At 37.7% G+C, this 15,197-nt stretch overlaps 1 protein-coding gene across 8 annotated transcripts in view; it reads left to right on the top strand.

Moving 5' to 3' along the window:
- The window catches only part of UBR5 (ubiquitin protein ligase E3 component n-recognin 5), an 84,662-nt gene extending 74,286 nt beyond the window's left edge, over positions 1–10,376 (top strand). For all 8 annotated transcript variants that reach the window (XM_062490706.1, XM_062490688.1, XM_062490677.1 and 5 more), the window contains 12 exons: positions 166–409; positions 954–1,065; positions 1,586–1,730; positions 2,014–2,144; positions 3,016–3,076; positions 3,357–3,532; positions 4,564–4,648; positions 5,424–5,579; positions 5,957–6,070; positions 7,309–7,453; positions 8,034–8,119; positions 9,212–10,376. In XM_062490706.1, coding sequence (XP_062346690.1) covers positions 166–409; positions 954–1,065; positions 1,586–1,730; positions 2,014–2,144; positions 3,016–3,076; positions 3,357–3,532; positions 4,564–4,648; positions 5,424–5,579; positions 5,957–6,070; positions 7,309–7,453; positions 8,034–8,119; positions 9,212–9,424 — 1,668 coding nt within the window. In that variant the 3' untranslated portion in view covers positions 9,425–10,376. The remainder of the gene's footprint in view (positions 1–165; positions 410–953; positions 1,066–1,585; positions 1,731–2,013; positions 2,145–3,015; positions 3,077–3,356; positions 3,533–4,563; positions 4,649–5,423; positions 5,580–5,956; positions 6,071–7,308; positions 7,454–8,033; positions 8,120–9,211) is intronic.
- The last annotated feature ends 4,821 nt before the right edge of the window (positions 10,377–15,197 follow it).

The raw sequence follows: 15,197 nt of genomic DNA, 5'->3' as shown, positions 1-15,197 counted from the left end.
ACTTAAATCATACTTAGTGACTTATGTTGCAATTACAGTGTAGTTTTTCCCAGTCTGATTGATAATTTTTGAATCTGCAGAACTATCCAGAAATCTGTTGTGAAGCTGAAAGTCTCTCAGTATGATAACTGGTAAAGAAAGAACTGTTTTTGTATTTCTTACTAGGTTGATCGAGACAGAGATCTCCTAATTCAGCAGACCATGAGGCAGCTCAACAATCATTTTGGTCGCAGGTGTGCTACCACTCCGATGGCTGTACACAGAGTGAAAGTTACCTTTAAGGATGAGCCTGGAGAAGGCAGCGGTGTAGCACGAAGCTTTTATACTGCTATTGCACAGGCTTTTCTGTCAAATGAGAAACTGCCAAATCTAGATTGCATTCAGAATGCCAACAAGGGTACCCATACAAGTAAGTGATGCACAGAAGTTAATCTGCAGAAAATATTCATAAAAACCTTGGGTGCTTTTTTCACATAGAAATACTTGGCCTTGTGCCAGAGACATATCTTGTTAGCTCAGCCCAAAATCCATAAAAATTATGTGTTCTCTGGAGCAAGGTAATGGCTTCCCCCTGCCACGCTTTCAGAAACAGGAACGTCTTGTTTTTCTCACAACAAGGGTCTGCTTTAGATGTGTTCAGATTTTTTGAGCATCCTTCTCTCCAGCAGGTAATAATTGTCAAGACTTTAGCTATTAAGAGCTTATACATTTTAATATGGCTTCTCCATCTGACTTGCCACAAATACATTTTAATGTTTTTGAACATATATATAAACTCTTGAAATACTTTGTCAGTTTTAGGTTGGTACAAACACTTCAGGTCCTTTCTTAAGTGAAGTGGTTCTGTCTCATTGATGTCTTTCAGGCTCTTCCAAAACTTAGTCTTCCTTACATTGAAACGTAGGCAGGAGAGAGAAATACAAAGATGTTCATGAGATTTTTTTGCCCTTCAGGTCTGATGCAGAGATTGCGAAATAGGGGAGAGAGAGATCGGGAAAGGGAGCGGGAGAGAGAAATGCGGAGAAGTAGTGGCTTGCGAACTGGTTCTCGGAGAGACAGGGATAGGTAAGTGATAAATCTTCAACCTGATAAAGATATTTTGTCAAACAGAGTAGTTTCCTTGGATGTCATCAGGAAAGGTACTTTTACTTCCTCCAGTTAAAGGAGTCTTTTTCAGGAGCAATTTGCAGGGTAATTTCTTGAAATTCAGTCTTTAGTTTTAATTCTTTAAAGAATTATGTTTACTTTAGCATTAATAGATTATGTCTCCACCACAAGCCATCAGTCTATTCTGCTAAAACAGTAACAAAATCTTGCGTACTAGAATAATACTGTGAGGTGGTTTAGAAACAACAGTGCCATTGGTAGTATGTCTGACTGCTGTATCCAAAACAGGAGTAATACTAAAATCTCTGGTTAATTTTGGTTGTCTTTTTGATTCATTCTCTCCAAGCAGCTATGAGCAACACTACTATTCCAGCAGTAAAGCTAATGCTAATATGAATCTGTGTGCAAATAATATTGTTCCAGAGGATTTTTGCATCTTTCCTCTGAAATGAGTACAAACTGCTCTGATTATCTTAAGGGACTTCAGAAGACAACTGTCCATTGATACACGGCCTTTTAGACCAGCATCAGAAGGAAATCCTAGTGATGACCCTGACCCTCTCCCAGCACACAGACAAGCCCTTGGAGAGCGGCTCTACCCTCGAGTGCAAGCAATGCAACCAGTAAGACTTCCCTAACACACTTAATGATTGTTCTTGTCATCTTGTCATGTAAAAATTTATTTCCTTATCCATTATTGAAATAATTGAAAGTATTTGAACGTGTAAGACTGATTTTATTTTCTTTTTAATTTTGTTAAGATTTTGTTTCTCTGATTTATTGTTTAGCTTAGGCGATATCTTGTAATGTATTCTCTGTTTAAAATACCAAAACTTTCATAAGATTGTATTTGAAAATGAGAGAACTGGAGGAGAATAGTAAGACCTATCACTCCTTTATCCCCAGGCATTTGCAAGTAAAATCACAGGAATGTTGTTGGAATTGTCTCCTGCTCAGCTGCTTCTGTTACTAGCTAGTGAAGATTCCCTTAGAGCAAGAGTTGATGAAGCAATGGAACTCATTATTGCACATGGCAGGTGAAGTATCAAAAGTGAGAATTAATTTTGTGGCCAAAGCACTTGTACTGTTCTACATCAAACTCCAATACATGCAGCTTATTCCTTGATAGTCTAGATATTTTTCTTTGGACAAGTGACTTTTTGGCTTTGGTTTAATCTATTCTGACTGGTTTCAGAATATGACAGTTCCTTATAGAGAGCAGCCCTGCTGAAAAGGACTTGTTGGGTGCTGGTGGATGAGAAATTGGACATGAGCTGGCAATGTGCCAGGTGTGTTCTGGGCTGCATCAAAAACAACGTGGTCAGCAGGTTGAGGGAGAGGATTCTGCCCCTCTGGTGAGACCCCACCTGCAGTGCTGCATCCAGCTCTGGGGTTGCCAGCACAGGAAGGACGTGGACCTGTTGGAGCAAGTCCAGAGAAGGTCACCAAGATGGCCAGAGGAATGGAGTACCTGTCTTAACAAGAAAGGCCGAGAGAACTGGGATTGTTCAGCATGGAAAAGAGAAAGCTTATGGGTGACCTAATTGTGACGTTTCCAGTCCCTGAAGGGAACCAACAAAAAGATGGAGGGGGACTTTATACAAGACCATGTAGTGACAATTCAAGGGGGAATGGCTTCAGACTGAGAGTAGGTTTAGATTAGGTTAAAAAGAATAAATTCTTTACGGAGGATATTGAAGCACTGGAACAGGTTACCTGGAGAAACTGTAGATCCCTGGAGGTGTTCAAGGCCAAGCTGGATGGGGCTCTGAGCACCTTGGTCTAGAGGAAAGTGTCCCTGCCCTAGAAGTAGACGGTCTTCAAGGTCCCTTTCTAACCCAAACCATTCTATCATTCTGTGAGTTTATGATGGTGAAATTAAATCTGCCTTTTTATTCCCTTCTCAAGGGAGAATGGTGCTGACAGTATATTGGATCTTGGATTGCTAGACTCTTCAGATAAAGTGCAGGTAATGACCTGTTGCACAAAAATTATTTAAGATTCAGTTTTATCAGTTAATGTTAAAACTGGAAGCAATTGGAAGCTTTCTTTATCATGTAAGACAAAGTTCTGTTTAATTAATTTTTTTTGAAAGGATTAACAGTAGTTATTCAAAAGTATAAAATGTCATCATTAGGAAATAACACAGAAATTCTTAACCAATGGAACCTGAATCTTTGGGTCTAGTAGCAAACAGCTTGATGTATGTCAGTAACTAAAACTAAGTGTGTTAATTGCTGTTTTGACAGGAAAATCGAAAGCGACATGGATCCAGCCGCAGTGTAGTAGATATGGAATTAGATGATACAGATGATGGGGATGATAATGCACCGCTTTTCTACCAACCTGGAAAACGAGGTTTTTATACACCAAGACCTGGTAAAAACACAGAAGCAAGGCTGAATTGTTTCCGAAACATTGGCAGGTATGCTACCATTAACATTTTAGTCTGAAAAAATGTAAAAGACAGTCATACACAACACCAGGGAGAGTACTGATGATCCAGGCTGGAAAAATATTTTCTTTTTAATGGTCTCTATTTCTCACACTTGTCTTGAAGTAACTTTATGATGCTTGTATCCCAAATTGTCTGTTCTGTTGATGTTGAATATTAAGTTCTGCAGCTTCAAAACTAGTTGCAGGAATAAAGGGAAAAAGAAGTGCAGAGTTTGTTATCAGAAACTGCACTTGCTCCCCCGCATCCTGCACACAGACTGTGTTGTCTGCAGTAAACAGCAGGAGAAAACTCTTCTTTGCTCTCTTAGTTTCTGGTTAGCTGAGGCAAAGAAGCTCCCTGGACTGTAGTTTATTTTCCTTTTTCTTAAAATTATTCAAACCTGCTCTGAACTGAAACCCTAAAGAGCACCAGGAGCTCACACCTGTGTCCCACCAGGCCTGGCCTGGGCTGGCAGCATTTCCCAGCGCTGGAGGGACTGAGAACAGCCTGAGTGAGCCGGGCTGCGACGCACGAAGAGACTCTTCTGAATCTGTCATCTCTTCAGAGCAGTGAAATGTTTTGTTGCTTAATATTGTTCATTTTTGTACTGGGAACTTTGCCTGTACTTTGTACTTTGCCTGTTAAATAAATAGGATTTTTTTCACTTCTCTCCAAAAAAATATTTCCCAGAACCAGTTAAAGAATAGACTGCTTAAATCTGTTTCCTAAAGGGACCCCATTCAGAGGTTTTGTCCCTAAATTTACCCTAAACCAAAACAACACTGAGCCTAAATAGTAGGGAATTTGCATATGTCAACTTGAGGTTTGTTTTTTAAATTTTTATTTTTTTACCCTTCTTTTTTAAAATTGTGCATGTCCATGATGTTCCTTGGTGACTGACAAATTGGTGACCGGAAAGCTAACTCCAGCTTAATCCTTAGAATACTGGAACTCTTAAATGTGAGTTTGTTGAAAGATTTCTAGTGTACCAAAACAAACTCCAAACATATTTTTTTCAGAATCCTAGGATTGTGCTTGTTGCAGAATGAACTATGTCCCATCACATTAAATAGACATGTAATCAAAGTTCTACTTGGCAGAAAGGTAAGTTGAACATAAAAATTGTAATTTCTGTTAAATTTTTTGTTTCCTAGATTTTGAACAGAGTAAATGTAGTGGAAGTCATATATTTGACTAAGATTTAATGGTTTGCATTAGGCTAGCCTTCAACTCTCTTCAGAAACTACATAGTGTCTCTGCTGTTTTTTCTTCCTGAAACTCAGAAATTACAGTGTTAGACAACGCTAGGCAAATAACTTACACAAAAGCATTTTTTTTGTATTTTAGAGAGCTCATGGAATTAATTTGTAATTAAAATTCTGTCTCAGGTGTAGGTATAATTTAATTCTGAGCAGTAATTACCTAAACTTTTGACCAAAACTTCTACCCTGGCCCAGTAAAAACTAATAATGTACAGCACTTTTGATGCATTAGTCAATAGCTTTGTAAGTTCTGTCTGATCCAATAAACTTAAACCAGGGTTTGTTACTGCCGGTCTTTCCTTAAATTCAATTTTGATCACAAAATCAGTTATCCAGTGTAGTATTTAATCTTTAATGAAAAAAGTTAATGGCAGAAATTACCTTTAAATACTCCCTGGTGTCTTCTAATTCTTGTTTTCAGGTTTTTCTTGTTGAGTATCTTTCCTTCCAGTATTCTAATGTACCTTCTAAGGCAGACTGAAAGTAGGAGTTTAACTGCATTTATTTCTATGTGTTTGTATCCTTTGTTGCTAGTGCATAGATCTGGCACAGATCACATAATTTTGAATACATTCTTGATCACCTGCTGTGTTTCAAACTTCTATGTTTCTTTATAGGTGAACTGGCACGACTTTGCTTTTTTTGATCCAGTTATGTATGAAAGTCTTCGGCAACTCATCCTTGCTTCCCAGAGTGCAGATGCTGATGCAGTGTTTGCAGCAATGGATTTAGCATTTGCAATAGACCTGTGTAAGGAGGAAGGTGGAGGGCAGGTAAGCATGGCTAAATCTGTGCCCTGTAGTTTCAGAATTCTACAGCTGATGTAGCTTGTAGTTAGTATGCACATAATCAATACTCTATTCAGATAGCAGATAAAACATTTTACTCTTCCTGGATTCAGTGCGGTGTTCTTAGATACTGAAGCCTGCATTTTTTTGTTTGAAAATTATATAGAGCCTACCATCGACCCGGGCAATCATAGTCAATCCCAGGGAATCCTTAACCTGTAGTAGTAAATTTTGCTTGGGTTAGGAGGTATATTAAGCAAGAAATCACTCTGCAACATACTGTGGGGGTTGTAATAATCTAATTTCCATTGTATCCCTTTTCTCCTCCCCCCTTTTAAATGTTCTTTATTTCTTTTCCATAGGTTGAACTTATTTCCAACGGTGTAAATATACCAGTCACTCCTCAGAATGTATATGAGTATGTCCGGAAATACGCAGAACACCGAATGTTGGTAGTAGCAGAGCAGCCTCTACATGTAAGTCCTTCGTGCTGTTTTTTTTAAAAAAGAAAAAAAAAATCTGTAACACTTCAGTCAGTTAATTATTCTCCTCATTGTGGTGTTGTTAATCATGTTTCTTTAAAGTCTTGACAGCTCGATTAAAAGTATTTAATTTTTTTTTTTGGTAATTGTATAGCTGTTTATGCAGTACTGTGAAGACTCAGTACTTTGAGTGTATAGAATGAAAGGTAATTTCTTTTATAGTGGGTCTCATTGGTTAAATATATATGTTCATTTCTTGAGCTCAAAGGGCACAAATCCTTGTGGAACTTTGGCTTTGTATGCGGCAGCTACTTTGTTCTAATAATTTATTACTTTTGATTTATTTGCATCCTTGTTCTAAGCAAAAATAATTTATAAAACCACTTCTACTAGCCTGGCAAGAAACTTAAAAATTGACTAGAAAACCATATTAAAAATTATTTACCTTTTTTAGGCCCAGGTCAAATAACATGGCATAATATGTTTTTGTAGACAGTTAACGAAGGCCAGAGTCACATGATGATACATCTAAATTTTGTTGCTTGTGCTCATTGTGGTTTCCTGCTGCACATGTGAGATAGGGGAGCAGGCTGCCAGATTACCTCTGTACAGCTGAGGTCCAGATTCTCAAAGAAAGAACATGTTCCTGGAATTAAGATACTTGATCTCCATGTCTGCATATATTAATAGTTTGATGCATGTTTATTTTAAGAGTTGAAAACCCTTACACTTGTATTCATTTTGGAATTTTATAAAGCAAATTGATTCATAGCATTCCATTTTGAATATGGTATTTCCTATTTTTTCAGGATATTACTTACTTATATAGAATATATGAGTGTGTGCAATATTTTTGAAGCAGAGTTGGCATGTATTTGAGGAAGCAAAGTAAAAGTAACATACAAAATGCTTTTTTAAAAAAATTATTATCAGATTCAGTGCAGTTTATCAAAATACCTGAACATTTTGAGTGCATGTGCTTCTGCTCCTGGTGAAATACTAGCTCAAATCATTACTGCTTTCTTTTGCTCTAGTAAGTAGGGTGTAAAAATTGGTGCAGTTCTTTGCTTCAGAAAATCTGCATCTCAGGTGATAGAACCTTAAAAGAACAGCCTAGAGAATAGTGACTCTTGAGTTAAAGGGGATTTCACATGAAACTTTTCAGTAATGCATTTGAAGTGAATCTTAAAAATTACAGGGTTACAATGTGCATTTTGTGGTTTTCATTTAAGGCAATGAGGAAGGGGCTCCTGGATGTGCTTCCAAAGAATTCATTAGAAGATTTGACAGCAGAAGATTTCAGGCTTTTGGTAAATGGCTGTGGTGAAGTAAATGTGCAAATGCTAATCAGCTTTACCTCTTTCAATGATGAATCAGGTATGAAATTAATTACTCATAAACAGAGTTGCAGGGATATCGTAACACTGTTTTTTTCTGTGTGGAGTAGTTGCCAGTATTAAACTGAACTATCTCTTCAAATCTGGCATTAGTTAATAAACCAGTGAAAGCTGTAATAAAGTTATTACTTGGGATTTTTTTTACATGCCTTTGAAAATACTTACGTTAAGGAAGGGTAGAGAAAGCATGTTTTCCAACTTTGCTGTCACTAGGTCTTAAATGCATGGATTGTATTACTGGTAGTATATCTTTCTTGTGAAAATTCTTTAGAACTATAAATGTGATGAATGCAAGTTTAATACTTCTTGCATAGTTTTTAAACTGAATTTAGCTGCAGTTGGGCTTTTTGGTAAGGAGGAAGGAGTGGGAGTGGTACTGAGTTATGTCAGTGTTAGCCTTGCATTCAAAGCTATGAGTTTTGAAATTACTGGTCTCCAATATCAGAACTTTATGAATGTGTTTGTAGCTGAGATCCAACTTGCAGCACACGTAAAACAGGTCTCTTAATGTTACTGTCCAGTGTAGCAGCTGAATTGTATACCTTTTTTATTTCACACAGGAGAAAACGCTGAGAAGCTTTTGCAATTCAAGCGTTGGTTTTGGTCCATAGTTGAGAAGATGAGTATGACGGAAAGACAAGATCTGGTAAGTTGTCCATTCCCACTGGAAACATGCCAAAGAATTGGAATAACTGGTGTCAGTACTAATCTTAACTGTGTCTACCTGCAGAGACTTTGTGAAGAGCAGGGTAGTAGGGTTGGGTGTAAGACTGTTGGTTCTGGAAACAGCAGGTGTGAATCGTAGACCTTCTTGTAACTGAAAGTAAGCGTGGTGTGTCCTTCTCCCTGTTCATAGGTCTCTTACAGAAGCATAGTTTCACTCTGCACAGTTGCTCTTAAGACGAGTAACTGTGGTTACTCAATTGTCTTGTGGGACGGTAGGGTTTTGAGGTCGAGTTCTCTTCATGGATCATCTGCTCACCTGACTTCTGTGTATCCTGAGGGCAGTATGTGTGTCTTCTCTGTAAGATGACCATGTCCTTCTCAAAGCACTTTAGGAGCAACTGATAAGAAGCAGGAAAGAATAAGATACTGTTGAGGGGATTTTATTTCTAAAAACTTGCCTGTACATTTTGTTTGTTGTACACTTCTTAAAAATGTTTTTAACTTCCTACTCTACAAGGTACTATCTCGTCCTTACAGCCTACTAAAAGGAAACAAAGAGTACTCTGAAAAGTGGAAACACCAAAGCACATTTTTCAAGGAGTGTCTATGGTTACACCTTGGTGGTGACTCAGTATTTCACAACTGAGATAATAAACCAAATACGCTCTGCTGCCATTTGTCTGTACCAGTACTACATTCTGTAGTCTCTAAGTGGTTTGTGAGAGATTCGTGATTCAATTTGTATTGATGGCTGTCACCACCTTCCCAGATGGATTTGGGGACATGCTGTTTACTGAGGATTTGTTGATACAGGATAATTTTGAGTGCTGCTTTTATCAGTTTTATGAATGAGCAGTTGACAAAGGGAAGTGAAGGAAGCTATTACAGAAGCAAGTAGCATGACTTTGGAGTTTAGTTTGGCATATTGAAGAGAACATAATTCAATCAAACTTGCTGTGATTGTGCAGGTTTTTTTTAACCTATCCCTACACAAATTTGCTACACAAATTTGTAGGCAGTATGAATCTCAGCCTTGTAAATCATCATTTTAAATGCTATCTTCTTTTTCCAGGTTTACTTTTGGACCTCAAGTCCATCATTGCCTGCCAGTGAGGAGGGATTCCAGCCTATGCCATCCATCACAATAAGGCCTCCAGATGACCAACATCTTCCAACAGCAAACACTTGCATTTCTCGCCTTTATGTCCCACTCTATTCCTCTAAGCAGATTTTGAAACAAAAATTGTTACTCGCCATTAAGACCAAGAATTTTGGTTTTGTGTAGAGTATAAAAAGTGTGTATTGCTGTGTAATATTACTAGCTAAGTTTTGTAGATTTTTCCATTTGTCTATAAAAGTTTATGAAAGTTAATGCTGTCATACCCCTGGTGGTACTTCAAAGATTTAAATGCAAACATTCCTGTACTAAATTTGTAACATAAAGGCCTAAGGAGCACTAGCAATACGTGATTGCAACATTTGCTAGTTAATGACTCCTTTGCCTAACCCCAGCCAAAGATGACAGCAGAACAATATAATTTACACTGTGATTTATCTTTTTGCTGAGGGAAAATATGTAAAATGTTCTGAAAATTCACTGCTGCCTTTGTGGAAAGTGTTTCAGCAAAGGTTCTTGTATAGAGGGAGTAGGGAATTTCGAAATAAAAAATTAAGTATGTTCTGTGTTTTTAACTTTTTTTTAATGGTGTTTAATTTGTGGTTGGCTGCAGTTGTGTAGCATGTATATTGAACTTGTAAAAAGTTCCTGACAGCTCAGATCCCGAAGTTGGGATTGTTCACTTATGAAACCACTTCCATTGCAATTTTTGTTCTATTGCATTGAACTCTGACACATCAGATACCATCACTAATATTTTGCATGTAATCTGTACCTTTAGTGTTTTTTTTCTTTTTTCCCCCTGTACATATATGATGAGGTCAATGCACAGTATTTCATAGTTCACAATCAACATTTTTGTATCCTTGTTACAGTGAACAGACAGTCAGGAGATTGTTCCCCTACCAGTTCTAACCCAACACTTGTATGACATTATCTAACTATGTAAACTCAGCCTGGGCACTTTCTGGTAACTGTAAAATGTTTATAAGATCATGATTATTGAAGATACATTTTTTGGAAAACTTTAATGTTCGTGAGCTGCTTAACTTCTTTTGTATCTAGCCTTTTTTTAAGTATCTTGTTACAGTTTTTTAATAAAGAAATTACACGCAAAATACCAAGTCATACTGAAGAAACAATAGTTTTTATTTATTAAGCCATTTATACTTTAGCTAACAGTGTACACTAAATGTAGTTGTGCATTAAAAATCTGAATTTGTAGCTGAAAAATTGACATGCAGAAGACATTTAGCCCACATTTTACAGTTAGCAGAGAATTCTGAAAGAAATGGGCCAGGCAACCCCTCCATTTAACAGAATTGGTTTGAAGGAAAAGTGGCTTGTTCTAAAAAATCTCAAGGCAATTAGTTTAGAATAAAATTGTCGAACTTCACTGTAGTGAGTTTTACTGTATGTTCACTTTTGAAGTGGTTGGTTGCTTTTGGGGAGGGCAGTCTTTGACCATAATCTAGGACTTCTTTTCCCTAAGGCTTGAGAGATTTTTGAGAGTTAGAAATTGGTTAATGAAGAAAGGAGCTACTTTGTCAAAAGAAATGTATGAAACCTTAGCAGACTGATGTATTGAGAGATAAGGGCTTTTGTGGTGATGATGTTCTTCTTTCTTTCTTTTCCAACCCCATTAAGTCCATGTTAATGATTTTTGGTTTGGTTAGGTTTTTTTTTTTTTTTTGGGAAGAACTGAAGTATTGTTACATCCAAATCTCAGTGGAACCCACCTTTGCCAGAGCTCTTCTGGGTTTTCCTTTTTGTCAGCTAGTTTTAGGATGACCAAAAGTTGCCTACATCTGATTTTCAAAAAAGCCTCTGTTTTCATAATTTATTTAGTTGCTAAAGGTATGGAGTACAGTTGATACCACAAATTCTGATCACCAGTTGCCAAATTGATGCTGAAAATCCTGTTTTCTAGATAAGGCAGACTGTTTCAGGCTTGTGTAGTTAAACTGCAGATAGATAAAGAGATGTGGAATTATTTCTGTAGGTATTAATACTTCCTCTAAATCAGTCATCCTAGAAAAGGATAGTTCCAATGTACAAGGATGGGAGTCTGTTCTAGATTTCCTGTTGTGGCCTCCAGCCTATCTTAAGTTCAATACTATTAAATTTTACTATGCTAAAAGATAAAAAACAGTACAGCCTCACAAATCTAGGTAGAGGCATTTTAGTATAGAGAAAATTTATGCTGGTATGGCTGTTCTCTTATACTAAGGAGGCTAAGTTACAAAGGTACAAAGCAACATCTACCTTATGCCTGGCTGTCAAACTGCTGTGATTATTTCCACTACCAAAACTGCCTCTAACTGAAATGTGCAAAGTTAGTAGAAAGCAACAAAAGAAACTGTTTAGAATAGACATCAGAGCTCCAGTCTGTAAAATAAAGCTCCGTCCCTCACAAAGCTTTGAGAGGCTTGATGTACTGAGAAGTATCCAAGGCCCTTGGATGAAAGGCCATATATACATGTAAAGTACTGTGTATATATATATATGTATTGTGTGTATATGTATATAAGTGTATGTGTATGTATAACATATAAATATATGTTATATGTATATATATTTCTGTATATAGCTTAAACATTTTTAAGTCCTGTAATGTATAGTTAGACAAAAGTTATAAAGATAGCACAGTAGCTCACCATATATACACACACAAGGCATTCTGATAAGCAGAGAGGGAATTTAGAATGATATATGCTGTCGTCATTGACTTGAAATATGTATGTAGCTTTATAAATAGCTTTTTTTTCCTCTGTATGGTATATTTAAACTATATCAAGATTTTAATAAGAAAAATGTTTATTAAAATCATACACCTCCTCTCCCTTTGACTTAAGCCCTTCTGTTAGTTCACTTAAAATGTGGTAGAGAAATTAGTTAAATTCTGTAATGTTTATACTTTTTTAATAGTCTAAATCCTTAGCTGTTCACCAGTGGTAAAAGAGGAGATAAAGGTAGCTACTAATAAAATGTTATGACCAACTACTAGAGTTGGTTCTAATCTGAATCTATGGAAAACTGATACTTTAGTGCTAATTTCCATGACTAATTTTTTGGCTTTGGTTTCTTTTCCTCAGCTAGCTGTATGCAACACAAGGTAATTCCCTTGCTCCAGCTTTGATAATTTTCCAGGAATGGAAAATTGTCATCAAATGGTCATTCCTGCCTGTGTGGTTTGGAAGTGATTTTTCTTTCCTGCAAATAATTTGGTCACTAGATAACAAGCAGTGATAAAGTTGTAAACTGGCAAATTTTCGAATCCAAACCAGTACCCTTGCACAGCAGCATTCAGGGAGGCAGAGAAAAGGAAATTTTCCTTAACTCTTAAACAATGGTTCTCTTTGTATGCAATTGTGCAAATCATACGGACCTGCTGTTTTTCAAAAGTTTACTTCCATGCATCTGAAGAGAAGTTTGTTGGGAGCAGGGCTGCACCTCTCCATGGTAGTTGGTGTGCAAGTGGGAGAAGTTCCCCAGCCACCATCAACCACCTCCTGTGCGGTTGTTTCTCAGGGAGAGCCGGAATTCAGCACAGCTCCTGGTCACCCTTAACACTGCGTGAAAGGTGGTTCACTAAGTTTTTATTAACCTCCTTTCTATGCTTGCTGCTGTGCCCTAACTCCCCCTTTATAGGGTCCCACAGCCTGTGGATCATGTCTCTGTGTGCATCTTAAATGCCATTCTGAGCTGCTGCTGTGTCCATGATCTTCGCTTCCCTGACACTTGAATTTTTCTGGTTTCATCTCTGTAAGGCAGACTGAGAATACCTCACTCAGCAGCTCTGATTCCCTTCCTCTTTTCAAGCTTTGTAGGATTTGACCTTTTTTTCTGAACTCCTCAGTTTGCCTATTTAGTAACAGGTCTGCTAAAATCAAATAGAAAATTCTGCATGCCCAGATTGACTGGATTTCAGGATGTGTGGCATTAGTTTATTCTGAGGTAGAATGTATGTCCTGCACCTTAAAATGTGTAGGTGAATGGGTCGTGGGAAAGCTTCAGTGACTGGAATGCACAGTGCTGGAGGTTTCCACATGATCTCTGTGGGGAGGACATGAACAGGCTTCACAACTGGAACGTAGCCTCTATCACAGTGCAGTTGTTGTCCATCAGAACTTCTGGCATCAGGAGCTCTGATGGATCCTTTGCTAGTCGGAAATTGCTTTTGTGACTTTCATTTGCAGCTGTTTCAGATTTGCTGAGTTGAGAAGCGTGGAGGGCTTTTAATTTTTAATGGATTTTTTGTGGAGTTGTCTAAGAGGTTAACTTCATGTCTTGCTTGAAACACAGGCCTGTGACAGACTATCTTCCGTCTTTGTCAATGGCTTAATATAAGTGTATTTTTTTGTCTATTATCACCACAAACTACTATTATAGTAATACACTGTTTAGTATAAAAAGAGGCAGTTGGTTGCTCCCAGGTGTTTCAGGACTTTTCCATAGTGGTGAAACTTCAGTATCACTTTTTCCAGTGGCAATGGCAGCTAACCAAATCAGTATGCTTGAATACTGTAGTCATGTAAACCTACTGGAAAACAGATTGTTGCCACACCTGTGGTAAATTTTCTCTGCAAGGAGACTGCAAGGAGACTTAAGGAAATTTTAGGCTTTAGACATACTGAAATTATTGACTAATTGATTTTCTGAGAGTGGAGTGCTAAGCTGAAAAACAGATTTCACTTTTAATTTATAAATGAAAATTATTCAATTTACCTGAAATGGCATTTTCATATACAAAATTAGACTTATAACCCAGTTTAAAAAGCACCTGAGTATTCCACCAGGAGGGAAGAAAGTTGTATTACAGTTAAAGCATTGATGACTACGTTTGCCAGAGCTGCAGCAGTGAGGAACTCAGGGAGGAATACAGCTTCCACCACCTGTCAGGGAGCTTGTTCTAAATGGGACATTGTACGTACAGCTGAGTAATCTGAAATCTTGCAGAACTGTGCATAATGCTGGATTTCATTTGCGCTTGTCTGTGTTTCAGTATTGTGTACATGATTTAATTTTTGTAAAACAAAGCTAACAGAAGTTGACATTTTTGTGGAGGTGCAAGAACAGCCACATGCTGTTTGGTTAATCCTTTCCAGTATTTTTTTTTTTTGTGCATCTTAAGGCAGCATGTAAGTAGACATTTGCTATGCATAATAAGGGCAGGTGTTTAAGAAGTTATCTCCAAATACTTGAACAATTTTATATTGCTGATTATATTAATTTATGGTAGGCCTTACTCCCTGTCAGGACAGCATTTCCTTAGTTAGTGAACTGAAACAGTAGCCAGGACAATCCGATTTAGGGGCTAAGACAACAGGTAGGCAAGTCAATGTCATTTAATGCGATAGTCTGCTGCTTGTTGGTTTTGGTCCAGAAACTCATGCATTTCTCCCTTAAACCACCAGCAAACTCTGAATGACACCAATAGAATGAGTCAATTGGGTTTGCTCTACATCAGTCAGTGTTCCTCTAATTGCTCTAGACAAAAAGCTGGAATCTCTAGTAGTCCATATGCTTGTTATGAGTGGAGCTGTTTTTGGACATAAAGATGAAGCAGCTTGTATAGGTATTTCTGGGAAATCAAGGATGTCTCAGAAATAACAGTACCAAGGTAACAGCAGATACTATTAATGTGAATCTACCTTTTCTCATTTACTGTTTGTGTGTTCCTGCTGTGCTTTTCAGTCACTTGCTGCTCAGACACTGCTTCTGCTCCTCAGAAAACTCCATGTAAGAAAAGCAGAGCTGTTCTTGTGCTTAGTCACAGACCCCACCACGGAACTTTTCTTATCCCCTGCCCTGATGAGGCTTGAGCGTCTCTCACAAGGCATAAAAAAGCCGCAGGAAACATGCAGTGCAGAGGAGCCCGGCTGGTCTCACTCCCCCTTCCCAGGCTTAGGAATGGAGAGAGGGGAGGTCCCAGTCACTG

This window comes from Cinclus cinclus, chromosome 1 (assembly GCF_963662255.1).
Source record: "Cinclus cinclus chromosome 1, bCinCin1.1, whole genome shotgun sequence".
Lineage (NCBI taxonomy): Eukaryota > Metazoa > Chordata > Aves > Passeriformes > Cinclidae > Cinclus > Cinclus cinclus.
Note: the sequence above shows the minus strand (reverse complement) of the source record. Positions and strands in the feature narration are given on the sequence as shown.